This window comes from Heteronotia binoei, chromosome 21 (genome assembly GCF_032191835.1).
Source record: "Heteronotia binoei isolate CCM8104 ecotype False Entrance Well chromosome 21, APGP_CSIRO_Hbin_v1, whole genome shotgun sequence".
In the NCBI taxonomy this organism is placed as follows: Eukaryota; Metazoa; Chordata; class Lepidosauria; order Squamata; family Gekkonidae; genus Heteronotia; species Heteronotia binoei.
Window position 1 is genome coordinate 189,175,899 of NC_083243.1, and position 13,592 is coordinate 189,189,490.

Consider the following 13,592-nt stretch of genomic DNA (forward strand, 5'->3'; position numbering starts at 1 on the left):
GAATGATTATTTCTTAACCAGAACACCAGTCCAATAATTTTACTTGACTATTGTTCCTACTACTTCCACAGCTGGAGGAAGGATACCAGGCGTGGAAGGAGTAGCAACGATAGCAGAGTGAAATTATTGGACTGCTGTTCCGGTTAAGAAGTAATAATTTCCTTTTGGAAAATAGTTTTCTCAATATTGGTGGGAAAAGCTGCCTGCAAACGGAAAAGCTGCACGAAAGCCCCTGGCTGACAAAGGTGTGTGACACCGAAACCAGTCCCCATGAACTACGGGCTTGCTGTTCGGCTTCTTGTGGAGAAAAGAAACAGCCGGAAGACTATGTGCTGAATGCCAATTATAAAGGCTTGAAGAGATTTTTTTGCTATGAGCATTTATGAGAGACTTTCTTGATTCTTTGAATGTATTATTTTCTACATTGTAATTATAATTTTGCGCTGTGCCACATAGTTTCTGTCCATTTTTGCCAATCTCTTAACTGTGTTTCTTCTTTATTCATTGTAATCCCCAGTTGGGGGCAGGGGATACCCCAGTTTGGAGGCCCTCCCCCCCGCTTTGGGGTTAGTAGAAGGGGGAGGATGGTAATGTCTGCTAGGCACTCCATTATACCTTATGGAGGCTGATTCCCATAGGGTATAATGGAGAACTGATCTGTGGGTATCCAGGACTCTGGAAGGGCTGTTTTTGTGGTAGAGGCACCAAATTTTAAGCATAGCATCCAGTGCACCTCCTCAAAACACCCCCCCCCCCAGGTTTCAACAAGATTGAACTACAGGGTCCAGTTTTATGAGCCCCAAAAGAAGGTGACCCTATCCTTGTTCCCAAAAGGAGGGAAGGCATTTAAAAGGAGCACAATTCTTTTAAATATGATTGACAGAGTTCAGTCCTGCTTGTCATACCATTGCTCCTGGCTTCACCCAGATATTTCTTGAGTCATACCTGGCAATGCTATTATCCTCTACCCTGTCTCCAAGCATCAGCCTGCCCATTTTGGTATTACAACCATATTGATATTATTTCATGGGGGAAAAAAATTATTGCCAGTATTGCTTCCACCAAAAACTAGAAGTAATTTACAAGTATTCAAACATTTGCAGAATGTATATTAAGCAATGCCACCATTATTCGCAGCAGCAAAATTAAGGCATGATTTGATCTACTAGTATAAAATGCTCTACCCGAGTGCTTAAAGTAGCACTACAATCTTGAAGAGCAGAAGAAAGAATTTTCAATAAATATCTGAGTATTATTTGGACTTTGAAAACTAACTCTTATTTTAAAAAAATTATAAGGTTATACTAAACATTACTTTGGACTAGAATTTTGGATGCTTGACTTGCATTTGGTTTATTTATTTTTCTTTAGTAGAATTATCTGAAGCCTAAAAAATGCCCATAGCCTTCTTTGGCCAATATTTGTTACAGAAAATGCACAATTATTGATAGCTTTGCAGCCAAAATCTTCTTGTCTGAAAAAGGATGACTGAACATAAGAGAATTATTTCACACAGAAGTAAGGATTAGAAATCATTTAAAAACCCACACAGCCTAGAGAGGCAAGGTAAACATTTAGCAAAATAAAACAAATAAAACAAATCTAGCCTGCTGTGTTCATCACCTGTGTTCATCCCTTCCCATCCATTAATAAAGAGATGGTTAGATCTTAATATTTTCCTTGCCACAGTTTATTTGAGATTATTCCCATGGAAGAAAACACACAGAAGAGATTACATTGATGCTAAAAATCCACAGGAATTTTTCAGGAAATAGTCATGAGCGATATATGTGATTTCTGCCAAATCTAGATAATGTAAAAATTGTAATGGTGTTTTCTATGAAGTTTAATATTCTGCTTTCTATATGTTTTCCTACATGGGTATAAATACCTCCTGCTAGAATTCTGCACGGGCGCCTCCTGCTAGAATTCTGCACGGGCGCCTCCTGCTAGAATTCTGCACGGAACACCAGCTCACCATCACCCACACTATCTTCCAGCAGAAGAACAGTCTGAAGACAACCTGGATGCACCCACGGTCCAAGCACTGGCAACCTTATTGACTACATTCTGGTGTGCCAGAGAGACCTTCGAGATGTCTTACACACCCGAGTAATGCCCAGTGCAGAATGTCATACGGATCATCGTCTTGTACGCTGCAATCTCCGTCTTCACTTAAACCCACACCCAGGAGAGGAGGTATCCCTCGGAGGAAGTTTCAGGTTGGCAGCCTTCAGTCAGCCAAAGTTAAAGCTGCCTTCCAGGCAAAACTCCAGACAAAAATTGAGGACCCCAGTTGCCCCACAGACCCTTCTCCAGAAGCACTCTGGGAACACCTAAAAACTACCATCCTGTTGATCTCTGAAGAAGTCCTCGGGTTCTCCACTAGGAAGAACAAGGACTGGTTTGACGAGAACAATCAAGAGATCCAAGAATTACTGGCGAAAAAGAGATCTGCCTACCAAGCACATCATGCTCAGCCCTCCTGTCCCAGGAAAAAAGCAACCTTTCGCGCTGCATGTAGCAACCTCCAGCGCAAGCTTCGAGACATTCAGAACGAGTGGTGGACCAAGCTTGCAGAGAGAACTCAGCTGTGTGCAGACACTGGTGATCTAAGAGGGTTCTACGAAGCCCTGAAGGCAGTATATGGCCCATCATACCAGCTCAGAGTCCCTTGCGTAGTGCAGACGGCCAAGTGCTCCTCACAGACAACGCATCTATACTGAACCGGTGGTTGAAGTATTTTCAGGTTCTCTTCAGTGCCAACCGCGTACTTCAAGACACAGCAATCCACCTCACCCCACTTCAACCAGTGAAAACAGAGTTGGACGAGATTCCCACCCTAGAAGAGACTGTTAAAGCCATCAAGCAACTGAAAAGTGGCAAGGCAGCGGGAGTTGATGGAATCCCACCAGAGATCTGGAAGCATGTGGGCACAGTACTACATAGCACACTTCACAAAGTACTTGTCACCTGCTGGGAACAAGGCAAACTACCTCAGGGCTTTCGTGATGCAATCATCATCACTCTACATAAGAACAAAGGGGAAAAGTCAGACTGCTCCAACTACCTGGGGATAACCCTGCTCTCCATCACAGGCAAAATCCTTGCCAGAATACTCCTGAACAGGCTGGTGACCACCATTGCAGAAGAACTCTTCCCAGAGAGCCAGTGTGGCTTCAGAGCTAACAGGAGCACCACCGACATGGTATTTGTTCTCAGGCAGCTCCAAGAGAAATGCAGGGAACAGAACAAGGGTCTATATGTGACTTTTGTCGATCTTACCAAAGCTTTCGATACCGTTAGCAGGAAAGGCCTGTGGCAAATCTTGGAACGTTTAGGATGTCCCCCAAGATTCCTCAGCATGATCATCCAGCTACATGAAGACCAGCGAGGCCAAGTCAGACACTGCAACGACCTCTCGGAGCCCTTCCCAATAGGCACAGGTGTAAAGCAAGGCTGTGTTCTTGCGCCAACTCTCTTTACGATCTTCTTTAGCATGATGCTTCAAAGAGCCGCAGTAGATGATGACGATGGTGTCTACATTCGCTATCGCACCGATGGCAGCCTGTTCAACCTGAGGCGACTAAAGGCACACTCCAAGACAATGGAAAAACTTATCCGAGAGCTACTGTTTGCTGATGATGCTGCACTTGTCTCCCACTCAGTATCAGCTCTGCAGCATATGACATCCTGCTTTGCAGAGGCTGCCAAGCTATTCGGCCTAGAAGTTAGTCTGAAGAAGACAGAAGTTCTCCACCAGCCTGCACCCCAGGAAGATTATCATCCTCCCTGCATCGCTGTGGGTGAATCAGTTTTGAAGACAGTCCAGCAGTTTAGCTACCTGGGGTGTATCATCTCCTCAGATGCTAAGATCGACAAGGAGATTGACAACAGGCTGGCAAAGGCAAACCGTGCATTTGGCCGACTGCACAAAAGAGTGTGGAGCAACAAGCATCTGAAAAAAGGCACAAAGATCAATGTTTACAAAGCGGTTGTGATGACAACCCTCATCTACGGCTCCGTATCGTGGGTTTTATACCGTCATCACCTGCGACTCCTTGAGCGCTGTCATCAGCGCTGCCTTCGCACCATCCTCAACATCCACTGGAGTGACTTTGTGACCAACACTGAAGTCCTCAAGCGGGCGGAGGTTACAAGCATCGAGGCACTGCTGTTGAAGACGCAGCTGCGCTGGGCAGGGCATGTTTCCAGGATGGAAAACCACCGCCTTCCCAAGATTGCCCTGTATGGCGAACTTTCCACCGCCCATCGAAAAAGAGGGGCACCAAAGAAGAGGTACAAGGACTCCCTGAAGAAATCCCTTGGTACCTGTTGCATCAACCATCACCAGTGGTCTGACCTAGCCTCAGATCGCAAAGCATGGAGGCACACCATCCACCAGGCTGTCTCTTCCTTTGAGAACGCATGCATAGCTGGTCTTGAGGACAAAAGGAGATTGAGACAGAATCGCACTGCTACAGCACCAACCCCAAATCAAACTTTTCCCTGCAGCCACTGTGGCCGGACCTGCCTGTCCCGCGTTGGGCTTGTCAGCCACCAGCGAGCCTGCAGCAGACGTGGACTACTGCACCTTTCTTAAATCTTCGTTCGCGAAGTCAAGCAGAGAGAGAGATAAATAAAAATTCAGTCAAGTGGAACAATACCTCAAAGCCACAATTCACTCTAAGTTAAGCACTTTTATGTTTTTATGTTAAGTGCTGCCAAGTTGCTTCTGACTTATGAGGCCCAATGAGTTGATGTCCTCCAAAACGTACTGTCGTTAACAGCCTTGCTCAGGTCTTGCGAACGGAGGGCCCTCGTGGCTTCCTTGATGGAGTCAATCCATCTCATGTTGGGTCTTCCTCTTGTCCTGCTGCCTTCCACTTTTGCTAGCATTATTGTCTTTTCTAGTCCCTTTTGTCTTTTCATAATGGGGACCGTCTCTCCCCACATGTTCCCCAGAGAGCACTGAAGTCGGGAACACAAAACCTCCTCACTATCCCTGGGCCAAAAGAAGCCCGCTTGAAATCCACCAGAGAAAGGGCCTTCTCCGTTATGGCCCCTACATGGTGGAACCAGCTGCCGGAGAAGGTGAGGGCCCTGCGGGACCTTGTTCAGTTCCGCAGGGCCTGTAAGACGACCCTCTTCCGGTTAGCCTACACCTAGCTAAGATGAGAACTCAATGTAGCTTACCAGACGTCTGTTTTATATGTAACTGGAATGTTTATTGGTTTTAAGGTTTTAACTGTTTTAAATATTTAATTGCCTATATATTTAAAAGTGTTTAATTTTATGTTGACCAATTTTTGGAAGCCGCCCTGAGCCACTTGTGGGAAGGGCGGGATATAAATCCTAAATAAATAAATAAAATAAATAAAATAATGTGACCAAAGTACAATAGTCTCATTTTAATCATTTTAGCTTTTAGGAAGAGTTCAGGCTTGATTTGATCTAGAATCCACTTATTTGTCTTTTTGGTGAGTCACAGTATCAATAAAACTCTTCTCCGACACCACATTTCAAATGAATCAACTTTCTTCCTGTCAGCTTTCTTCATTGTCCAGCTTTCATTCCCACACATACTAACAGCGAATACTCTATTTAGTATGTATTAATCAGCACGAATTACCTTGATCTTGGTCACCAGTGACACATCCTTACACTTAAGAATCTTTTCTAGCTCCTTCAACGCTGCCTTTCTCAGTCTCCATCTCAGTCTCCTTCAGAGTTTTTGGTTGTAGTCTCCCTTTCGGTTGATGCTGGAGTCAAGAAATCTTGGAACGTTTATTGGAACATTTCCGATTTCTATATTGTCAGACTTTCAGTTGTGCAATTTCTCATTACTTTAGTCTTCTTTTAAAAAAAAAGCATTGTGTATTAATTCTCCAAACCATAAATTACAATATCATATATGCTTGACCGAAGAACAGTACGCTCCTTCTATCTGGGATGGTAGCCCTCTTCCATTGACCGTGCAGCTTCAGGAGGGATGTAGTGAAGGAGGCAGGGGACACCCACCTCGCCAGCCAGATCAGCCAAATCAACCCTGGTGATCAATGGGGTGACAGATGTCGCAGCCAGATCGCCCTCATGATATGGAAACAGTGCAAATGTAATATAAGTTACTTTTGTCTTCTTGTTGTTCCGCTTTAACCCTGCTTTGGCACTTTCTCCTTTAACCATCAGTAGTCGTTTCAAGTAAATGTGTGCAATTCCCTGCCCCCAGTATTTTTCAACTTGGGTGTGTTGGACCCCCCCCCCCAAAAAAAATCAGGATTCTTGAATATACCTGGATCCCTATTTATTTATTTATTACATTGAGCTTATATCCCGCCCTCTCCGCAAGCGGACTCAGTACAATACCAGTACAATATTTGGATACTTTTTTTAAAAATCCCAATTTTGGGGTGGCGTGGGGTTTGGGGTCAAATAGACTTGAGAAGAAAAAAATGGGGGGGGGGGATTGCATACATCCAAAGCTGAACCGACAGAGAGCAGTCTGCTCCCCACTGGCACAGCAGATCCTCAGGCTGGCTTCTCCTGCAGCCCCATTTAAACAGGGCTGCACAAGAAGCCAGCTTGAAGCTGAGTCAGCATGAAGCAGTCTGCTCCCTGCCAGCACAGCTGGTCCTCAGGCTGTCTTCTGCAGCCCCTTTAAGCAAACAGCTGAGAGAAAAGACCAACCTGCTACCACCTCTCCGCTGTTTTTGGGATCTTTTCGAGATTTCCCCTCCTATTTTCCTGAAAAATCCCAGATATCTTTGGGATGCCAAAATATACCCCAAAATATTGATAAGGTATTTTTTTTTTTTGGGGGGGGGGTATATTTTTGACTCTGGTAGTCTATGAAACGCAAACTTTCTTTTGAAAGTACCTCATATGCTCCAGTAACCAATAGTTGTTGCTGTCTTTGCTATTTCCTTTCTTCAGAATTAGAATGTAAATTGCACATTTCCAGTTTGTGGGCCATTGTTTTGTTTTCCATATTTGTTGCTCTATTCTTGTTAAGATTTTGATGGCCTCCGTTTCTGTGGCTTGGAATACTTTTGTTGATATCCCATCACTTCTGGTGACTTATTTCTCTCAGTTGCTCCCAGAGCAGCTTTCAGTTCACTTTCTAAAACTGTAGGTTCTTCTTCAAAAGTTCCTTATTTATTTGTTTGTTTGTTTTATTGCATTTATATCCTGCCCTCCCCTAACGGGCTCAGGGCGGCTAACAACAGTTAAAACACTAGAGTGTTAAAATCAAAGTATGATAAAATCATTAAAACATTTCAACAGTTCATACAATTTAAAATACGTAGTACAGTTCCAGGTTCACTCGCCAGGATCCAGATGGCGAGTTTTAATTCTTATTGAGTGCCGCACGTAATGAAATTATAAGATGTTATTTCGGACTCTGGATTTGTACTCGGATGGTTCAGGTGTCAGTACTGTGGGATGGTGGAACAGTGGTCGCCTCCCCGTTATTTGTTCAACGCTAGTTTAAACAATTCTGTCTTACAGGCCCTGCGGAATTGAGGCAAGCCCCTCAGGGTCCTGATGTTTTCGAGGAGGGCGTTCCACAAAGCAGGGGCTGCCACCGAAAAAGCTCTTGCACGGACGGTGGCCAGCCGTGCTTCTTTTGGCCTGGGGATCATAAGGAGATTTTGAGTACTTGATTGAAGTGCTCTCTGAGGCTCGTATGGGGAGAGGTGGTCCCAGAGGTAGACAGGTCCCAGGCCATATAGGGCTTTAAAGGTCATAACCAGCACCTTGAAGCGAATTTGGAACACCACAGGCAACCAGTTTAACAGTTCCAGCGTAGGTTGAATGTGTTCCCATAAAGGTAGCTCCATTAGCTACCGAGCTGCTGCATTTTGCACCAGTAGCAGCTTCCGAATCCACGTCAAGGGCAGCCTCATGTAGAGAACATTACAGTAGTCTGTTCTCAAGGTGACCGTTGTATGGATCACTGTTGCCAAATCGCTGCGTTCTAGGTATGAGGCCAACTGCCTTATCCGCCTAAGATGATAAAATGCGGATTTGTCAGTGGCTGCTACCTGGTTAATGAGGGCTCCAGGAGCACCCCTAGACTCTTGACCCTAGAAGGTGCCCCATCAAAGGTCGGTAGAGGGATCTCCTTCCCAGACCACCGTGCTCTAAGCACAGGACTTGTTGGATTCAATTTCAATCGATTCTGCCTGAGCCATTTCACTACAGCTTGTAATTCCAGGTCCAGATTTTCTGGGTTGCAGCTGGCCTCCCATCAATAGATACAGCTGGGTGTCAACTGCATACTGATGGCATCCCAGCCCGAATCGCTGGACAATATGGGCAAGGGGGCGCATGTAGACGTTAAATAACATCGGGGAAAGAACCATCCCTTGGGGCACACCACCAAGTAGTTGCCTCCAGGACAATTGCTCCCCTATAGCCACCCTTTGTCCCTGGCCTTGGAGAAAAGAGGTAAACCATTGTAAGGCAGACCCCTATATATCCCAATGTCAGTGAGACGGTGAGACAGTAGCTGGTGGCTGACTGTATCAAATGCAGTCAACAGATCTAATAGCAACAGCACTGCTGAGCCGCCTCGATCCAGATGTCTCAAGAGATCGTCCATGAGGGCCACCATTTGAAGGAATCTGTCATCTGTTCATTTTTTCTATATAGTTTTCAGTGTACTGTTCCGACCTTTTCTTTACTTTATCCTGTTCAGTTAATATATTTCCGTATTGTATATCTCATGATATACAACAGGCTTGGGTAGATGAGAAACACAATGGCAGATCTCTGTACACAGGTTGTTTTGCATTCTTTTAAAAGTCAGTCAGGTGACTATCAGAAGCCAATTTGCTAAAAACAGAAAGACAGGAATGAATCTCTCAATTTGCTCCCATCATTTTGAACACACAATTTACTCCTGAAACCACAGGCTCAAATTATTGCTTGCAGGTGCAAGTGCCAGACAGAATTAATTCTCCAGTAACTTGGCCATCACTGATAGCAAGAAAGTTTAAATGTTTAACTGCAGATACAAGATTAAAGGTGCCACATTACACCTCCTCAAAAATGTTACCTACAACTAACTAGTTAAATTTTAAACAATGAACTACAGCAATGCAATACCTACTGCTATGTGTCGAGGGTTAAGAGCTAAAGACCAAGGTCACGTTAAAAAGTAATTACAATATATATCAAAACAGTTATCCCGAGCAGCTTTAATGCAACAGAAAGTGGTGGAATGAGACACACTGACCAGAAGATGGCATTAGGCACATTAAGTTTCTCTTAATATTCAAAGCCAGCATCCAGCCAGCATGTAGCTGACTTCCTGAATACCAAAACACACCTTTATCTTTATTTTTCAATTCTCCGTTATTACAATGTCTTAATCCAAGGCATGTGGTTTTTGGCTGAACAAGGAATGGAGATTACTATAAATTACCTCAGAGTGAAGCTGACTGCAAATCCTCAAGTAATTGTATTTGCAATACATGCTCAATCTTTGCTTTCAGTTAGAACAATGTCTATTAAAGAGGTGCCTTCCTTTGCTATCTAAAGGATTCTCTTCAAATTGCTTTATCACTTCCTCTCCAATACTAAACAGGCTCCAACACAGCCAGTAGACATTACTCTTGCATAAAGCAAAGACAAATGGAACCTGTCCTAAAGGGCCTTAGCATTCACAGGAGCACTTCTTTAGCATTCTATAGTCAGAAGAATCACTCAATATAGTCTTCCTGGGAATAGAGTAGGGTCACATGACCGAATGCTCTTCCCAAATTAATATGCAGAGAACTAGCAGATAAGATGGAAGGTAGGGTTAGAACTTTTTTCACATTCCAGCTACCTCTCTGTGGGTAGTGATTTTTCATGTGGAAATTCCCTCCACAAGTGTTCCCTCCACCTGTGTTCTGAAAAATTACAACCTTCAGAGGAATTCTGAACATGTAATTTGGCTTCAAGTCCCTCCGCAGATGTTTTGAAAGATCAAAATCTATATATCATCATCTGTTTTGTACAGTCGTAACTTGGGGCACCGCTAAAAGTGGTTGTTGGCCATTTTTATTCTTAAGATTAGACTTCTATTGTTTTACGTTTAATTAAAAATAGAGATTGTGTTGCTTCATTATCATCCCTAATTACTGAAACTTAAGTGCCTTTGCTGAATTCCCAAACTCAGTGGAAAGCTAAACACAAGAAACAGTCCGATCATATTACTATTATTATCATTACTACATTTTTAAAAAAATTAAAAGTCACATCCTGCTAAGAGGGAGAAAATTGTGAAGTCAATTCATTCAGTTTTTGGCATTCGTAAGAAGAAGAAGAAGAAGATGATGATGAAGATATTGGATTTATATCCCACCCTCCACTCCGAAGAGTCTCAGAGCGGCTCACAATCTCCTTTACCTTCCTCCCCCACAACAGACACCCTGTGAGGTGGGTGGGGCTGGAGAGGGCTCTCACAGCAGCTGCCCTTTCAAGGACAACCTCTGCCAGAGCTATGGCTGACCCAAGGCCATGCTAGCAGGTGCAAGTGGAGGAGTGGGGAATCAAACCAGATTTTCCCAGATAAGAGTCCGCACACTTAACCACTACACCAAACTTGCTCTCCACACCAAACTGGTCTCCACATTCACTATGTGGTATAGAATATTAATATGCTATATAATGCACTATAATTGCAACAGCTTTCCCTCAAATCTGAAAAAACCCAGTCTATTTTGTAACATAAGCTATATTTAAAACAAACAAGTAATTAGGTGTAGTGAGGAAATATTATATTTGAATTCATTTGGAAGGAAGTGTCCATGCATTATGTCTAACCTTTGACAAAGCTGCTAGTTGATTACTCTCACCCCCCTCCTCAGTAAAATATGATTAAATCAAGTTCTGCATGCTTTTGTTACAAGACTTTGATATCCTCTATTGAAATACTAATGCACACTTTAAGTACTAGCGGTGTAGCTGGCTGTGTAAATGTTTCCATTATGGAAGGTAATTCATCACCGTGAAAGCATAAATAAGATCTATTTGCTGCCTCTGCACTTATTCATCAAGTGCACATTGCATAACTTACTAGGCTCAGACGGCTAGTGCTACTATTCTAGCATGTTCTGGAGATGTTTGTATATTAATGTGCAAGGAGTAAGGCAGGTAGTTAAGACAGTCCTCTCATAATTTACTGTTCCCTCTTGTAAATGAAACAACACGAATTAGAAGGACTTCAGACCCAGAGAACTGCATTAAACATAACAAAGTTAGGCAAGACTTAGGCAAATACAGCTTCTCCCACTCCTGTCCCCACCTATTTATTTGATACTTCTTCCCTCTCTGCACCATATTTCATGCAAGTTCCAGGCTGAAGGAAAGGGCGGAACTTACCTGGCCAGGATTCACTGTAACTATACGGGTTTGTGCTTTCTTAAACTGCGGAAAGCATTTCAGATCAGGATTGACTACATTGACTTTGCTGAACACACTGGATTCTTCGTAAGGAATTCTAGTAGGATAAAGAAAACTGGAATCTTCAGGTGGATACAGATGCCACCTTTTCCTGGAAGAAGAAATTAAGTCCATTAACAAAGATTTCAGGTTTTCACGGCTGGTAACATCATTAGGGTTTGTAGAATCTTTCGGGCTCAAGTGCCGTGTTCTACTGGAGAAAGTTTTCCTTCCAGACGTTTTGTTCTCAGCTGCGGAGAACATCCTCAGTGGCGTTGCAGCCGGAGCAGGCGCTCAGACCTTCTTGGCTGCTGTGCTTTTTTTTTTAAAAAAAAGCAGTAAGATCATTAAATATCATTAAACTCAATGCACAGCAGCCAAGAAGGTCTGAGCGCCTGCTCCGGCTGCAACGCCACTGAGGATGTTCTCCGCAGCTGAGAACGAAACGTCTGGAAGGAAAACTTTCTCCAGTAGAACACGGCACTTGAGCCCGAAAGATTCTACAAACCCTAATAATAAGTCCATTAACTTCCTGGCATTTACGCTGAGCAATTGAAAACAAGTTCTGTTTAGCAGGAAAGCAGTTATTATGCACTCTGAGTCACAAATGGTTATATAATACTTAAAAGAAAAAAACTTTTTTAAAAAAAAAACCTGTGAGTCATGACTAGATATAGCTGGGGAAAGACACAGTATGCAAAACAAACTACAGCAGCTAAGTCACTGTCTCTGCTTCTTGAAGAACCATCTCCATCCTGTCAGATAGAATTTATATAATTTTCACACACACACACATTTTAAATGGATTAGATATAGGATATGCCTATTATACTGTAGATATATAGAACATATTTTCAAAAATATGTTTGTTTAAATGTAAATAGTTTTGGAACCTATTAAGATGTTACAATGTGTGTAATGACAACACAGAATTAAATAATTCAGCAGTTTTAATGCTGTAAAGTTTTAACTAGCTATCCCAATATGCTTGTAGTCCTCTCTATTGTGGCTATATGAGAGTGTTTCTGTCCAACCGATACCATTTCTGTTCAACCCAAACGGTTTCTTTTGTTTACAACATAATTAGTTCCCTACCTCCAATTTTTACTTTTTCTTACCTCTCAGATGGAAAAAAAAAAAAGTAAGATACATGTGCTGGTAGCCAAAGGAAAACAATTTGCAAGCCTTTCTAAAGTATTCGGTATATCTGCAATTTTCCTTATAGAAAACTAAGAGGTTGACAGAGCAAATCTGAATAGGGACCCAGGTGCCCCCTATGCTGGTGTAAATTAGAGTTACTCTAGCGTAAGGACAGTTCACGCTGGCACAGGGCACAAGTGGCACTGTGCCAAGTCCCACCAATGTAGGAGTGCTGCAGCCACATGCTAGTGGAGCAATGGCACAAACCCTACAACCATCTACAACCAGCATAGATGTGAGCATTCCAGGGGGTGTAGCAGCAGTTAGGTGGATTCCAAAGTGTTTTCAGCTTGGGAGCCCCCCCCCCCCTGCCCCGAGCAGGCACATAGTTGCCTCAGCAAAAATGGTGTCATATCCCATTGACAGCCATTCACTCCCCCCCCCCCACAGCTGTGGCCACACCCATGGGATCCCATGGAGCTCAGGATACTGGCTAAATGTGCACCCAGTCAGCACACTCCCTTGCTCCAGCTGCACCTCTCCTTGGGAACCAATTACAGCTTCCCCCTCCGACAAATTGTTCCAGGAGCTCACCCCAGAATTCCAGGATAGGGCATGCAGCACTGGATGCTGTCTGACAGTTCCCTGCCCTGCAGATTTGGAGCGAGTGCACATGAACTCAGATGGCAGGCACAACACAAACAGGGAGCCTAACACCACTGGGGGAAATACACCAGAAGGAGAACAAAGTCCACACTTGGTGGCTGACCTTTCCAAGATTTCAGCCCATAAAGGTACACCAGGTCCTATGTCTGGATCCTAACAGGCAGTCGAGTGTGAACAGGTAAGCAAGGCTCCAAGTCCCCTACCCTGGGCCTACCTTGGTGGCACCAAGCTGCACTAGACAAGGTGTCTCCCTCTCCAGAACCTGGCAGTTGTGGGGTGAGCACCCAGGGGGAGGGATGGTGGCTCAGTGGTAGAGCATCTGCTTGGGAAGCAGAAGGTCCCAGGTTCAATCC

The 13,592-nt window shown here is 43.8% G+C and overlaps 1 protein-coding gene across 2 annotated transcripts in view; it reads right to left on the reverse strand.

Annotated features, from left to right (window-relative positions):
- Positions 1-13,592, reverse strand: part of HSPBAP1 (HSPB1 associated protein 1) — a 117,626-nt gene that overhangs the window by 30,390 nt on the left and 73,644 nt on the right. For both annotated transcript variants that reach the window (XM_060262175.1, XM_060262176.1), the window contains exon 5: positions 11,374-11,545. In XM_060262175.1, the coding sequence (XP_060118158.1) occupies positions 11,374-11,545 (172 nt within the window). The remainder of the gene's footprint in view (positions 1-11,373; positions 11,546-13,592) is intronic.